The sequence below is a fragment of the Oncorhynchus masou genome, chromosome 8 (genome assembly GCF_036934945.1).
Source record: "Oncorhynchus masou masou isolate Uvic2021 chromosome 8, UVic_Omas_1.1, whole genome shotgun sequence".
In the NCBI taxonomy this organism is placed as follows: Eukaryota; Metazoa; Chordata; class Actinopteri; order Salmoniformes; family Salmonidae; genus Oncorhynchus; species Oncorhynchus masou.
In genome coordinates, this window is record NC_088219.1 from 26,131,820 (window position 1) to 26,146,382 (window position 14,563).

Sequence of the window (14,563 nt, forward strand, 5' to 3'; positions counted from 1 at the left end):
TGACGAGCACTACTGCTGTAGCACTTTTTAGTGACGGATGATACTGATGGAACTCGCATAGCATTGGTCAGGTGGTCAGAATTGTATTTCAAATTGTGCACAGTAGCATGGATCAACATCTTATCTCAACTTTCCTCATGTAAGCACTAGCTTTTTAGTTTAATTCTAAACATTATTTAATTATATGCATTTTGGTGCCACCTTCACATTGCTATCGATCCAGATGGCATTGACAACAAAGAAAAACTGTAAAATATGACACTGGCTCTACGTCAAAAGGACAAGCTCTTACCAGCTGTCACAATGCTGACTGATTTATATTTAGCTTGCTGTTTAGTATGGAGGCTGAGCACGTTGTCGTCTTTTTTGACACTTAAGCATCTCGTTGTCTCTGTGCCAACGCAGGTCATCCTACAGCCTGGGTCAGGGTCTGTGGCTGCCAGTGAGTAAGAGCTTTGTGGTGCCACCGGTGGAGCTGTCAATCAACCCCATCGCCAGCTGCAAGACTGACGTGCTGGTGACAGAGGATCCTGGGGACGTCAGGTCAGTTTACCTTTAAAGATACCTACAGTGCCTTGCGAAAGTATTCGGCCCCCTTGAACTTTGCGACCTTTTGCCACATTTCAGGCTTCAAACATAAAGAAATAAAACTGTATTTTTTTTGTGAAGAATCAACAACAAGTGGGACACAATCATGAAGTGGAACGACATTTATTGGATATTTCAAACTTTTTTAACAAATCAAAAACTGAAAAATTGGGCGTGCAAAAGTATTCAGCCCCCTTAAGTTAATGCTTTGTAGCGCCACCTTTTGCTGCGATTACAGCTGTAAGTCGCTTGGGGTATGTCTCTATCAGTTTTGCACATCGAGAGACTGAATTTTTTTTCCCATTCCTCCTTGCAAAACAGCTCGAGCTCAGTGAGGTTGGATGGAGAGCATTTGTGAACAGCAGTTTTCAGTTCTTTCCACAGATTCTCGATTGGATTCAGGTCTGGACTTTGACTTGGCCATTCTAACACCTGGATATGTTTATTTTTGAACCATTCATTGTAGATTTTGCTTTATGTTTTGGATCATTGTCTTGTTGGAAGACAAATCTCCGTCCCAGTCTCAGGTCTTTTGCAGACTCCATCAGGTTTTCTTCCAGAATGGTCCTGTATTTGGCTCCATCCATCTTCCCATCAATTTTACCCATCTTCCCTGTCCCTGCTAAAGAAAAGCAGGCCCAAATCATGATGCTGCCACCACCATGTTTGACAGTGGGTATGGTGTGTTCAGGGCGATGAGCTGTGTTGCTTTTACGCCAAACATAACGTTTTGCATTGTTGCCAAAAAGTTCAATTTTGGTTTCATCTGACCAGAGCACCTTCTTCCACATGTTTGGTGTGTCTCCCAGGTGGCTTGTGGCAAACTTTAAACTACACTTTTTATGGATATCTTTAAGAAATGGCTTTATTCTTGCCACTCTTCCATAAAGGCCAGATTTGTGCAATATACGACTGATTGTTGTCCTATGGAAAGAGTCTCCCACCTCAGCTTTAGATATCTGCAGTTCATCCAGAGTGATCATGGGCCTCTTGGCTGCATCTCTGATCAGTCTCCTCCTTGTATGAGCTGAAAGTTTAGAGGGACGGCCAGGTCTTGGTAGATTTGCAGTGGTCTGATACTCCTTCCATTTCAATATTATCACTTGCACAGTGCTCCTTGGGATGTTTAAAGCTTGGGAAATCTTTTGTATCCAAATCCGGCTTTAAACTTCTTCACAACAGTATCTCGGACCTGCCTGGTGTGTTCCTTGTTCTTCATGATGCTCTCTGCGCTTTTAACGGACCTCTGAGACTATCACAGTGCAGGTGCATTTATACGGAGACTTGATTACATTACATTTACATTTACATTTAAGTCATTTAGCAGACGCTCTTATCCAGAGCGACTTACAAATTGGTGAATTCACCTTCTGACATCCAGTGGAACAGCCACTTTACAATAGTGCATCTAAATCATTAAGGGGGGGTGGTGAGAAGGATTACTTATCCTATCCTAGGTATTCCTTGAAGAGGTGGGGTTTCAGGTGTCTCCGGAAGGTGGTGATTGACTCCGCTGTCCTGGCGTCGTGAGGGAGTTTGTTCCACCATTGGGGGGCCAGAGCAGCGAACAGTTTTGACTGGGCTGAGCGGGAACTGTACTTCCTCAATGGTAGGGAGGCGAGCAGGCCAGAGGTGGATGAACGCAGTGTCCTTGTTTGGGTGTAGGGCCTGATCAGAGCCTGGAGGTACTGCAGTGCCGTTCCCCTCACAGCTCCGTAGGCAAGCACCATGGTCTTGTAGCGGATGCGAGCTTCAACTGGAAGCCAGTGGAGAGAGCGGAGGAGCGGGGTGACGTGAGAGAACTTGGGAAGGTTGAACACCAGACGGGCTGCGGCGTTCTGGATGAGTTGTAGGGGTTTAATGGCACAGGCAGGGAGCCCAGCCAACAGCGAGTTGCAGTAATCCAGACGGGAGATGACAAGTGCCTGGATTAGGACCTGCGCCGCTTCCTGTGTGAGGCAGGGTCGTACTCTGCGGATGTTGTAGAGCATGAACCTACAGGAACGGGCCACCGCCATGATGTTGGTTGAGAACGACAGGGTGTTGTCCAGGATCACGCCAAGGTTCTTAGCGCTCTGGGAGGAGGACACAATGGAGTTGTCAACCGTGATGGCGAGATCATGGAACGGGCAGTCCTTCCCCGGGAGGAAGAGCAGCTCCGTCTTGCCGAGGTTCAGCTTGAGGTGGTGATCCGTCATCCACACTGATATGTCTGCCAGACATGCAGAGATGCGATTCGCCACCTGGTCATCAGAAGGGGGAAAGGAGAAGATTAATTGTGTGTCGTCTGCATAGCAATGATAGGAGAGACCATGTGAGGTTATGACAGAGCCAAGTGACTTGGTGTATAGCGAGAATAGGAGAGGGCCTAGAACAGAGCCCTGGGGGACACCAGTGGTGAGAGCGCGTGGCGAGGAGACAGATTCTCGCCACGCCACCTGGTAGGAGCGACCTGTCAGGTAGGACGCAATCCAAGCGTGGGCGGGTGGATTGTATTTATCATCATTAGTCATTTAGGTCAACATTGGATCATTGAGAGATCCTCACTGAACTTCTGGAGAGACTTTGCTGCACTGAAAGTAAAGGGGCTGAATAATTTTGCATGCACAATTTTTCAGTTTTTGATTTGTTAAAAAAGATTGAAATATCCAATAAATGTCGTTCCACTTCATGATTGTGTCCCACTTGTTGTTGATTCTTCACAAAAAAATACAGTTTTATATCTTTATGTTTGAAGCCTGAAATGTAGCAAAAGGTCGCAAAGTTCAAGGGGGCCGAATACTTTCGCAAGGCACTGTATGTGTGGCCGGATATTTCTTTCCTGAGACATGATCTAAGGTCAGTTTACTTCTAAAAGCACCTCTGTGTTTGTTTGTTGAAATGTCAGATCTCTGGTTTACGGCTAATTCTTCCGTTAGCAAACACCTCAAACGCAATTTGTCTATCATTCTTTCCCAATTTCCATAAGGAGTCTTACCATTTACTTTTCATTCTGGAATTACAACATGATTGATAGACACACACGTTATTTCACATTCAAAACGTTCATGTCCAGGTGTCACTTGGGTCATGTTAGTGTGCATAGCATTGTAGATGTAACCTGTCATCTCACAACAGAGAACTGCTAGCCACAGCACAAATGCCGCCACTGACCTCAGCAAATGATGTCAATAACTAAGTGGTTGTTGAAGGATAGATATGGTTATGCATTCAATCTAACACGGTCTGACACACTGTATATTTAAGTGATAATGCTCGAGAAGCCAGTGTTTGGAGAATATATTGGCACGGGTGTTGTAAGGCCCGAGCTGAAGTCAAGGGCCAGTATACCGTGCCAATATCTTCCAAACACCGGATTTGAGGGCATTATCACTTTATACAACGGGTTACCAACATATTCAAATAGTGATTGACATATTTTCATTAAAAATGTTATTTTGATGAATTTATTCATACTATTTCATCCTTCCACAAGATATAGTCCCCACACAAATCTAGTGTAGCTCCCTAAGACAGCTGGTCATTTGTTCTATTGGTTCGGTTGCCAGAGACGTGACACAGTCGTTCAGTCTATGAACTCGACCTAGTCTTTCATTCTAAATGTTCCATTGCCATACTGGTTGGCAACGTTCTTATCCCATCTACGGCTAACTTAGTCACGTCAGGCAGAATAACAGCAAAGTAGCTGCATTTGCATAAGCTGTTTTCTAGATACATTTATTTGGATATATCCATAACAATGAGCTAATGAGTCGTGATTTAGCCTGGCATTGAAAATGTGCTCTCTCGTCAGAATTGTTGTTCAGAGGAGTTAGCCAACAACACAGCTAACACAATCACTTCAAACTGAAGCTGGAAAGATGGCTGTACCTTTTTTCAATTGACATTTCTTTGTATATATCCATAAAAATGATGCCAGCCTATTAATGATTTAGACTGGCTATGAAACGCTGCAAGTCTGTCTCGTCCCGACACGTTCATAAAACAGGCAGGGAGCAGGCCTCGAACCCTCGACCTTCTAGCCCGAAGTCCAGCGCGCTATCGACTGTGCCCCAAAAGCCTGCTCGAGTGGCAGAGTCGATATCCGCACTTATAAACCCAGGGTCATTACAATTACTATGGGACAGCTAGAGATTGAATTTGAATATTGAAACAATGTTGCAAATGTCGGAGAGATAGACTGCAAGGATTAGACCCACCCGTTGTATATTCCATAATAGTGCATAGGCAGGTAACGCTGATAAAAGCCACTTTCCAACAATTTCTTGTTTTATAATTGTTTGAAAACTACTTTGGTGTGTGGTCCATAAGTGATACAGTACATGTACTAATTGTCACAACATTAACATATGGATGTAACATGGCGACAGGTGGAAATGAATGTGTTATTCTGGCGGAGATGCCTAATTGAGAGTCGATCACTCCCTTGGCAATAGTGTACATCTGTGCTTACTACTGCAAAGTTCCTATCCCAGAAATAAGATTACTAAAACAATGCCAATTATTTAGGACATGCGTTTGAATCAGCTTGAACTGAGGAGAAAGTGGAGAATAATGTTGAGTTCTATAGCAGTGTCACTTACCGTGCCTTACAGTTAATATTGAATCATGTTCTTTCTCAGGAAACTACATTCACCAAACACTTGATCATACCTTATTTAACCGGGCAAGTCCATTAAGAACATATTCTATTTACAAAGACGGCTTAGCAAGAGGCCTTAAGAGGCATTATCGAACCTATGAACCAATAGGTAGAGGGATGATTTGTATTGGTCGTTTTAGAAAGCTGGTGCTGCTCGGCGATATTTTTCTCTATTTTTAACTGGGGAAAAAAAGGTAATTACTCCATAGTGCGGTTTCTATATCTTGACAGCCTATCACTCAGTAGTGGTCTGGTGATGAATAGATTTAATTACAAGTTGAATTCTGGTTCCGAAGTAGAACACCAAATTGACCAGATAAAATGGAGTGGGTATCAAGGCACAAGGTGAGACCCAAATTCAGACACAGGAGGAAGATGGTTGGAGTCTTACAATGTTTATTCATCCAAAGGGGTGGGCAAGAGAATGGCCGTGGACAGGTAACAAGGTCAAAACCAGATCAGAGTCCAGGAGGTACAGAGTGGCAGACAGGCTTGTGGTTAAGGCAGGCAGAATGGTCAGGCAGGCAGGTACAAAATCCAGAAACGGGCAAAGGTCAAAACCGTGAGGACAAGATAAAGGAGAATGCAAAAAGCAGGAGAACAGGAAAACCGCTGGTTAACTTGGAAACATACATGACGAACTGGCATAGAGAGACAGGAAACACAGGGATAAATACATTGGGGAAAATAAGTGACACCTGGAAGGGGTGGAGACAATCACAGGGACATGTGAAACAGATCAGGGTGTGACAGTGGGAACTTGCCATTGTGGCTGCACAGTAGAGAGGCTACAGCCATTTGGGTTACAGCAATTCATCTCGGAGCCAACATGCCTTTATGAAAGGACAGCACATGTTCCCTGCTCAATTCCGGTGGCATCATTTCAGAAGACTGTGACTCTCAGAGGGACTGTGTGCGGGCTGTGTGGACTCTTTGTGTGTGTGCATGTGGCATGCATGTACAATCACCTCTAAAATGACTGGCACCATTAATAAAGATAAGCAAAAAATACTGTATACAATAAATAATACAAATACTGAGATAAATTGAATGCAAAAAAATCCATTAATTCCCTTTTTATCCACTTCTCTCTCTATGCGTATTCTGACCTTGAATAGCATGCTATTCACCCGCTATTCATTCGGGTGCAGATCTAAGAAATTAAAGTGTAGCGGAGGTATGTTTACCGATACGCCCAATTCTGACCTTGACTTAATTCCACCACTTTTACGCATGAGGAAACCATGAATAAGGTCGCGCGAACCTTCCGGTCCCTGTAATTTATACGTTGATATGAGCTATTGATAAGAGCCAGGTAAATTAGTCATCTGTTTGGAGGAGGGGATTGTAAATAGATATTGCAATTTAGATCATTTTCCCTTATGAGACCAATGTGAAACCAGTCATGGAAGCAAACTGAAAATCATATCAACATGACCAGTGGCAATTTTTGCATGTAAATCTTGGTGGGGTAAACTCAAAAATGTTTTGGGAGGATGCATGCCAGTAAAACCACTACATACACAACACTAAACAATACATTAATTGCACTATAACGGTGACAAATGGTGCCCACAAAAATCTGTCCCAAATGGAAAGTCCCAATGCTACACCTGGCTATCAGCGGAGACTTGTCTGGCAGCGAAACAGTTCATTCAGCCTAATCTACTGCCTTTTTAAAAAACATAGTGAATATGGCTGACTTGCTTAAACAAATGTGGTTTCTTCAGACAATTGAGATGTATATACTGTACGATGGCATAAGGGGACATCAAGAGGATGGCAGGCAATTTCGATGTAAATGTTAATGAGCAAGCTAGGATGGACATAGTCAATATAAATATTTGTTTAGCACTTCTGACATGTATAGCGACATAATTCAGAACATGGGCCATTCTTAAAGTGTTTTCCCTGTACACCAAGTCAGAACCGCAGGATAAATAAAGGGGGCCTATAAGCAATGAAGCTCTTATATATTCAATGATTACATTTCTCTAAAACAGGTTATAGGTTACATGTGCACCACCAAGTCAGAACAGTAGGCAAAATTAAGAGTGGAAAATAGAGCAAATTATTAGGGTGAGGCACAAGGGCTACTAACAGTTTACAACACAACTTACACTTCATATTACTATCTGAGCTACAGTATACATATCTCCCTGACATATTACAGAATTTATGCAGCAGCATACAAGACATTTGGACTCACCTTGTTGTGCTGTGCTCAATAGAACAGGAAGGTGTCACGGTGGTTTGTCATCAAAGTCTGGCATTCTCTGGATATATGTTGCTTTCAAGACTCGGATAAATACAAGGTCCAATCATGATGACTTCAGTGATCATCAGGTCGTAGCTCTAGAAAGAGGCCTGCGTTCACGACATACAATTCCCAGTTGGATGACCGTTCAAAACGTAGTTTCCCAGTCGGAGCAACATTTTTTTCCTGATTTGCCAGTTGTCTTGATCTCACTCAAGTCAGATTTCCCAGTTCTGAGTTCATGAAGGATTGACAGCATGGCCAATGATAAATGTTTATAGTTTTACGCTTGGAAAAAGAGACCCACACACCCACTCCACTAATAGAAGGGTAGTGATTGCTTTGAAATGTTTACAGATAGCCACTGATTCCTTTCCAACCACTCATTGTTGAATGAGTGTAATGTTTATATCCAATAGCCGATGAGCACTGATACGTTGTATCTATAAATTCACTTAATTATTTCTCATCATATGATAAGGATTTGCCAGTAGATTGTCAACTTGATTCATGATGAGTGCTAGCTAAGATTTTGAAAGTATGATGTTGACATGATTGGCCCAATCAAAGCTACTATAGATATAATGTGATTTTACATATTTTATCTGTGGCCAATGACCTTGAGCCTTCTTGGATACGCACTTCTAATGTAACTCTACGGCAGCACCCAAGGGGCTTGAATTTTTTAGCTCTGCCCTTAGATTTGGCAATGACATAGTGTCTCCATGATTGACAGAACATTGAGCCAATCACGGTGCCACTAGAGAACATTACCAAACCCTACGTTCCATATTTCCCGCTGGCTGCCCCACCACCACAGAAAGCACTGAGCTAGGCTGAAACACCTGCATTTTGGAGCTGCCTTACTCAAGGAACCAAAAAAAGAGACCATGTTTGTATGGAGGCATTATTAACAAAAAAATATTTAAACTTAGTTTGACATTGTTTGGGAACTGATATGTGACACGTATTAACGCCAAAATAACATGCAAAACAGGCAACCCACCCCCACCCCATTTTTGTTATTTCATTATTTTCGTTATAAAAAATGTGGAGCTCAAAACAGGTGGGGGCTCTGCATCATTCCATTCTGTTTACTTTTCTTTCCTCTGTCACATCAGTGTAGTTGTTCCTAAGGGTCACTGGCATTAGTGGATCATATTAGGCCAACGTTGTGCAATAATTTGGGACATGTAGCCTATTTGAATCAGTACAGAACTAAGACCACACCTATGAAGTTAAACCTGGAGCCTGGTGCACAGTTCACAATGACTGGACCTTTGTCATACAGTTCCATAACTAGTGAGGAATAGGGTAGATTTGTATGATTGTTTAACCCTTATTTAAAATTGTTCTAATATGTCATGGATTGCACCTGAATATGACAACTTTCAGGATGAATCAAACAACTATTTTTTATTCATCAATATATTGTATGTGTAAAAGCTCTAGAAACATTTTTTTTGTGATTCATACATACTTTCCTAACTCCAAAATTACAATTAAAGGAATGCCGTAAAGGGAAGGCTTAAGATAAATGTACTGAAACCCTTATTGAATGAAAACTCCACACAAAATAGGCCAGCAAGTGGGATGGTTTTCAGCGGTTTAATTACATGTATTCAGCGTGTGCAAGAGAACCACACCTGCAAAGCCTGTTTACGAACCTGCGTAAGGTAAAACCAACTACTGAGAAGTGCATATGAAAGGTGTGCTTAGGAAAGGCTTACATTTCCTAAGACGAAATCGGGCCCTTGCTGAGAGAAAGAGATTTTGTTTAACAAAAAGATTAGCTACTTTGTGCACCCTCACCTTGCGAGAATAATGACAATGAGCCTTTTTCTTTAACGTTTTGAGAATGAAGAACACATTAGTAGGAATCTTAGACCATTCCTCCATACATAATCTTTCCAGATCCTTAATATCCTTCAGAGTGCTCTTATGGACTGTGCTCTTCAATTCAAACTACATTTTCAATGGGATTCAAGTCCGGAGACTGAGATGGCCATGGCAAATTTTTATTTTGTTGTCAATTTACCATTTCTTTGTGGATTTGATGTGTGCTTGGGGTCATTGTCTTGCTGGAAGATTCAGTTCTGAAGAAGTTTCAGCCTTCTGGCCAGGGCCTTGGGTACATATGAGAACACCGAGGTCCGGACCTTGATAATTATTTTTTTGAAACTTCGGGGTCTCAACTGACTGAGTTAGAATAATAGAATACACAAGGTACAATTTCTAAACATGGTTGTTCATCAGCAGTTTTCCTCATATACAGGTAACTGACAAAATAATGGAAGTACTTGAGTAAATGAGGGAAACAAATTACACTACCATTCAAAAGTTTGGGGTCACTTAGAAATGTCCTGGTATTTGAAAGAAAATTTAAAAGAATTGGCCATTAAAATAACATCAAATTGATCAGAAAAACAGTGTAGATATTGTTAATGTCATAAATGACTATTGTAGCTGGATTAGGCAGATTTTTAATGGAATATCTCCATAGGTATACAGAGGCCCATTATCAACAAACATCACTCCTGTGTTCCAATGTCACATTGTGTTAGCTAATCCAAGGTTATCATTTTAAAAGGCTAATTGATCATTAGAAAACCATTTTTCAATTATTTTAGCACAGCTGAAAACTGTTGTTCTGATAAAAGAAGCAATAAAACTGGCCTCCTTTAGACTAGTTGAGTATCTGGAGCATCAACATGTCACGATCGTCGTAAGAAGCGGACCAAAGCGCAGTGTGGTGTGAATGCATCATTTTAATGGATGACAAAAACACGAAGTAAACTGAACAAAACAATAAGTGAACAACGACCGTGAAGCTATATACAAAATGTTCTGACACAAGTAACTAACATAGACAATCACCCACAACCCAAAATGGCAAAACAGGCTACCTAAATATGGTTTCCAATCAGAGACAACTACTAACACCTGCCTCTGATTGAGAACCATATCAGGCCGAACACAGAGACAGACAAACTAGACATACAACATAGAATGCCCACTCAGATCACACCCTACCAAACAAAAAATAGAGACATACAAAGCAAACTATGGTCAGGGCCGGAGTCCCCCAAGGTGCGGACTCCAGCCGCAAAACCTGAACCTATAGGGCAGGGTCTGGGTGGGCATCTGTCCGCGGTGGCGGCGGTGGACGTGGACCCCACTTCACCAAAGTTCTAGTGCGCCTCTTTGCCCGCCTCTGTGGCCTCTTTAAAGCGGCGACCCTCGCCACCGACCTAGGACTGGCAACCCTAATAAAGGGCCCCACTGGACTTAGGGGCAGCTCCGGACTGAGGGGCAGCTCCGGACTGAGGGGCAGCTCCGGACTGAGGGGCAGCTCAGGACTGAGGGGCAGCTCCGGACTGAAGGGCAGCTCCTGGCTGGCTGACGGCTCTGGAGGGTCCTGGCTGACTGACGGCTCTGGACAGACTGGCGGCTCAGATAGGAGACTCTAACGGCTTTGGACAGACGGGAGACTCTAGCAGCGCTGGAGAGGAGGAAGGCTCTGGCAGTGCTGGACTGGCGGGAGACCCTGTAGGCAGAAGACGGAGAGACAGCCTGGTGTGGGGAGCTGCCACCGGAGGGCTTGTGCGTGGAGGTGGTACTGGATAGACCAGACCATGCAGGCGCACTGGAGCTCTTGAGCACCGAGCCTGCCCAACCTTACCTGGTTGAATGCTCCCGATCACCATGCTAGTGCGGCGAGGTGGAATAGCCCGCACTGGGCTGTGCTGGCGAACCGGGGACACCATGCGTAAGGCTGGTGAAAGCAGGTGTATCCAAACAAGTGTGGTTCCTGGATTAATTAAGCAATTAGCATCCCATCATGCTTAGGGTCGTGTATAAAAATGCTGGGCATGGCATTGTGTCTAACATGGCTATTCCCCCATAGTTTGACAATGCCCCCCATCCACAGGGTTGAGGAGCATGAAAACTATATTTGCCATGGCCATCTCAGTCACCAGATCTCAATTAACACTTGAGGCAGCGTTTTCACCACCATCAACAAAATATCAAATTATGGAATTTCTGGAAGAATGTTGTCACGATAGAGTTCCAGAAGCAGTTCTAGCTCATGTTGGTCCAACACCTTATTAAGACACTTTATGTTGATGTTTCCTTTATTTTGGCAGTTACCTGTATATCACTCACTGACAGTCACTCAGTTAGCCCATGCAAGTAAAACATTTTTAGATTATTAAATTAGTCTAGTTAGTCTAGACAGCTATCTACAGTAAACTTGTAGTAATCATGGCCAAATTACAGACTGGGCACGCACCTCCAGGGGTCGCTCATGTATTTTGTTAGTCACTCTCACTCAGATATCATATTAACATGACAAAATGTGTAGAATTGCAGTAAATTAGCTTTAAACTACGTTCTGTAAAGTGGCTGTTCCACTGGATGTCAGAAGGTGAATTCACCAATTTGTAAGTCGCTCTGGATAAGAGCGTCTGCTAAATGACTTAAATGTAAATGTTCTCTTCAAAAATGTGTTCTCTAAAGAAAACTTATTTCTTTAGCTTTTGTTTATAAAATACTGTTACTACTAACAGATCCCTCTGTAAGTATTAAATTATAGTTTTTGGTCCCAGTGCTGAGTTAATGTGAGGCAGTGTGTAGTGGCTATTTGTATAGCTACTAAGGTATTTGTTTGTAGATAAAGGTGAATGAAGCTACAGCAACCAATGTGATAATGTCTGGGGCCATTTTTGCTTGTTTTTGATGTTCTCCAAACAACATTTAGAGTTGTAAAATTTTATAGAAATTCAGTAAATGAGCTTCAACTTTATTAACCCCCCCCTCACTAAAACTCTGACCCTGGCTATGGTCCTGCTCCTGGCTGAGGCAATCAGGTTTTTGGCTAAAATGTCCTGGTTCTTGGTAGAGTTCATGATGCCGTTGACCTTAACAAGGGTTACAGGACCAGTGGAAGCAAAACAGCCCCATAACATCAAAGATCCACCACCATCATTTACAGTAGGTATGATGTTATTTTCTTTTAATGCATTCTTATTTCGACGCCAACCCCAAAGGTGGCTTGCGTGGCCAAATAATTATATTTCCGCCAATGCTATTTAGCGAACTCCAGGCATTGATATTTGTTGGTCACTCTCAATAAAAGCTTTTTCTATGGCAACTATTCCAAAGAGCCTATTGGCATTGAGGTTCCGTCTAATAACTTGATGCGACCGAGTTCTGTAATTCTCCAACTGAACCATCTTCCTCATTGTGTGTGGAGACAAGATATGCTTGCATCGACTACCAGGCAAGGAAACACCAACGCAGAGTGTCTTAAAACCTCTCTAGGCTAGGGGGCGGTATTTTCACGTCCGGATGAAAAGCATGCCCAAAGTAAACTGCTTGCTACTCAGGCCCAGAAACTAGGATATGTATATGATTAGTAAATTTGGATAGAAAACACTCTGAAGTTTCTAACACTGTTTGGATAATGTCTGTGACTATGACAGAACTTAATTGGCAGGCGAAACCCCAAGGACAAACCATCCAGGATTCTTTTTTTTTTGAGGTGACAGTGTTTTCAATGTGGATCTAGATTTCTAAGGAACATGTTTGCAGTTCCTATTGCTTCCACTAGATGTCAACAGTCTTTAGAAATTGGTTCATGTTTTTCCTTTGAGTAATGAAGAAGTAGCCATTTCCTATCTGGGTGGATAGCCAAGTGTACTGTTGCGACCTAAGCTCGCTCCACATTAATTTGATCCGTTATTGGACGCAGTTTAACCCGTCTTAAATTGTATCGATTATTTACGTAAAAAAATTACCTAAAGTTGGATTAGGAAAGTTGTTTGAAATGTTTGGACAAAGTTTACAGGTAACTTATTAGATCATGTGTAGTCATGTCGGGCGAGTTGGAACCAGTGTTTTTCTGAATCAAACGCGCCAAATAAATTGACATTTTGGAGATATAACGACGGAATTTATCAAACAAAAGGACCATTTGTGATGCTTATGGGACATATTGGAGTGCCCACAGAAGAAGCTCTTCAAAGGTAAGGAATGAATTATATCGTTATTTCTGAGTTTTGTGTCGCGCCTGGCGGGTTGAAATATGATTGTCATGTGTTTGTTTGATGGGGTGCTGTCCTCAGATAATAGCATGGTTTGCTTTTGCCGTAAAGCCTTTTTGAACTCTGACACGGTGGCTGGATTAACAAGAAGTAAAGCTTTAATTTGGAGTATTTCCCTTGTGGTTGTATGAAAGTTAAATATTTCAAATCATTTATTTTGATTTTGGCCAGTTCACTGGATGTTGTCAAATCGATCCCGTTAACGGGAGTTGATCTCTAAAAGGGTGTTGGGCCACCACGAGCCAGGACAACTTCAATGCACCTCGGCATAGATTCTACAAATGTCTGGAACTCTATTGGAGGGATGCGACACCATTCTTCATAATTTGGTGTTTTGTTGATGGTGGTGGATGACATTGTCTTCGGTGCCGCTCCAGAATCTCCCAAAAGTGTTCAGTTGGGTTAAGATGACTGTTACGGCCATGTCATATGGTTTACATCATTTTCCTGCTCATCTAACCATTCAGTGACCACTCAACGCCTGTGGTTGGGGGCATAGTCATTCTTTGGGGGCATAGCGAGGGTTGCCAAAATTATTTTGGAGGTGACTGTATGCGTCTTCTGAAGGTCTTTGTGTGTGTGTGTGTGTGTGTGAGTGTGAAAAACAAGCATGTCTAATCTCTCCTAACTAATATAGCTGTCAGCTGCGTGAATGGACATCTGGGCCCAGCAAATTAACTCCTGTTGCAGGCACATGAAAATGCCCTTCATGCTCTAGTTACCTACTCTTGAAAACTTTGACTTGAGACCACAGTCTGCGCATAGTGAACAATGAACACTGTATGACTAGGAAGGAATAATGATCCACTATAGATCTTTTCTCTGTTTTTAAACAGATACTTATTGTAGACATTGCCGCAGTACTGAATCTACCTTTGTATATTATGATAAAGCAACTCTGCTGTGGAAGGATGTCTATTAATGTTATTCAGTGAAAAATAGATCATTCTGCTGTAGCCCTTTCCACTC

General features: G+C 42.5%; 1 protein-coding gene across 1 annotated transcript in view; it reads left to right on the top strand.

Annotated features, from left to right (window-relative positions):
• The window catches only part of LOC135544450 (astrotactin-2-like), a 501,862-nt gene that overhangs the window by 216,714 nt on the left and 270,585 nt on the right, over positions 1 to 14,563 (top strand). The window contains exon 10 of the mRNA XM_064972062.1: positions 406 to 543. Within this exon, the coding sequence (XP_064828134.1) occupies positions 406 to 543 (138 nt within the window). The remainder of the gene's footprint in view (positions 1 to 405; positions 544 to 14,563) is intronic.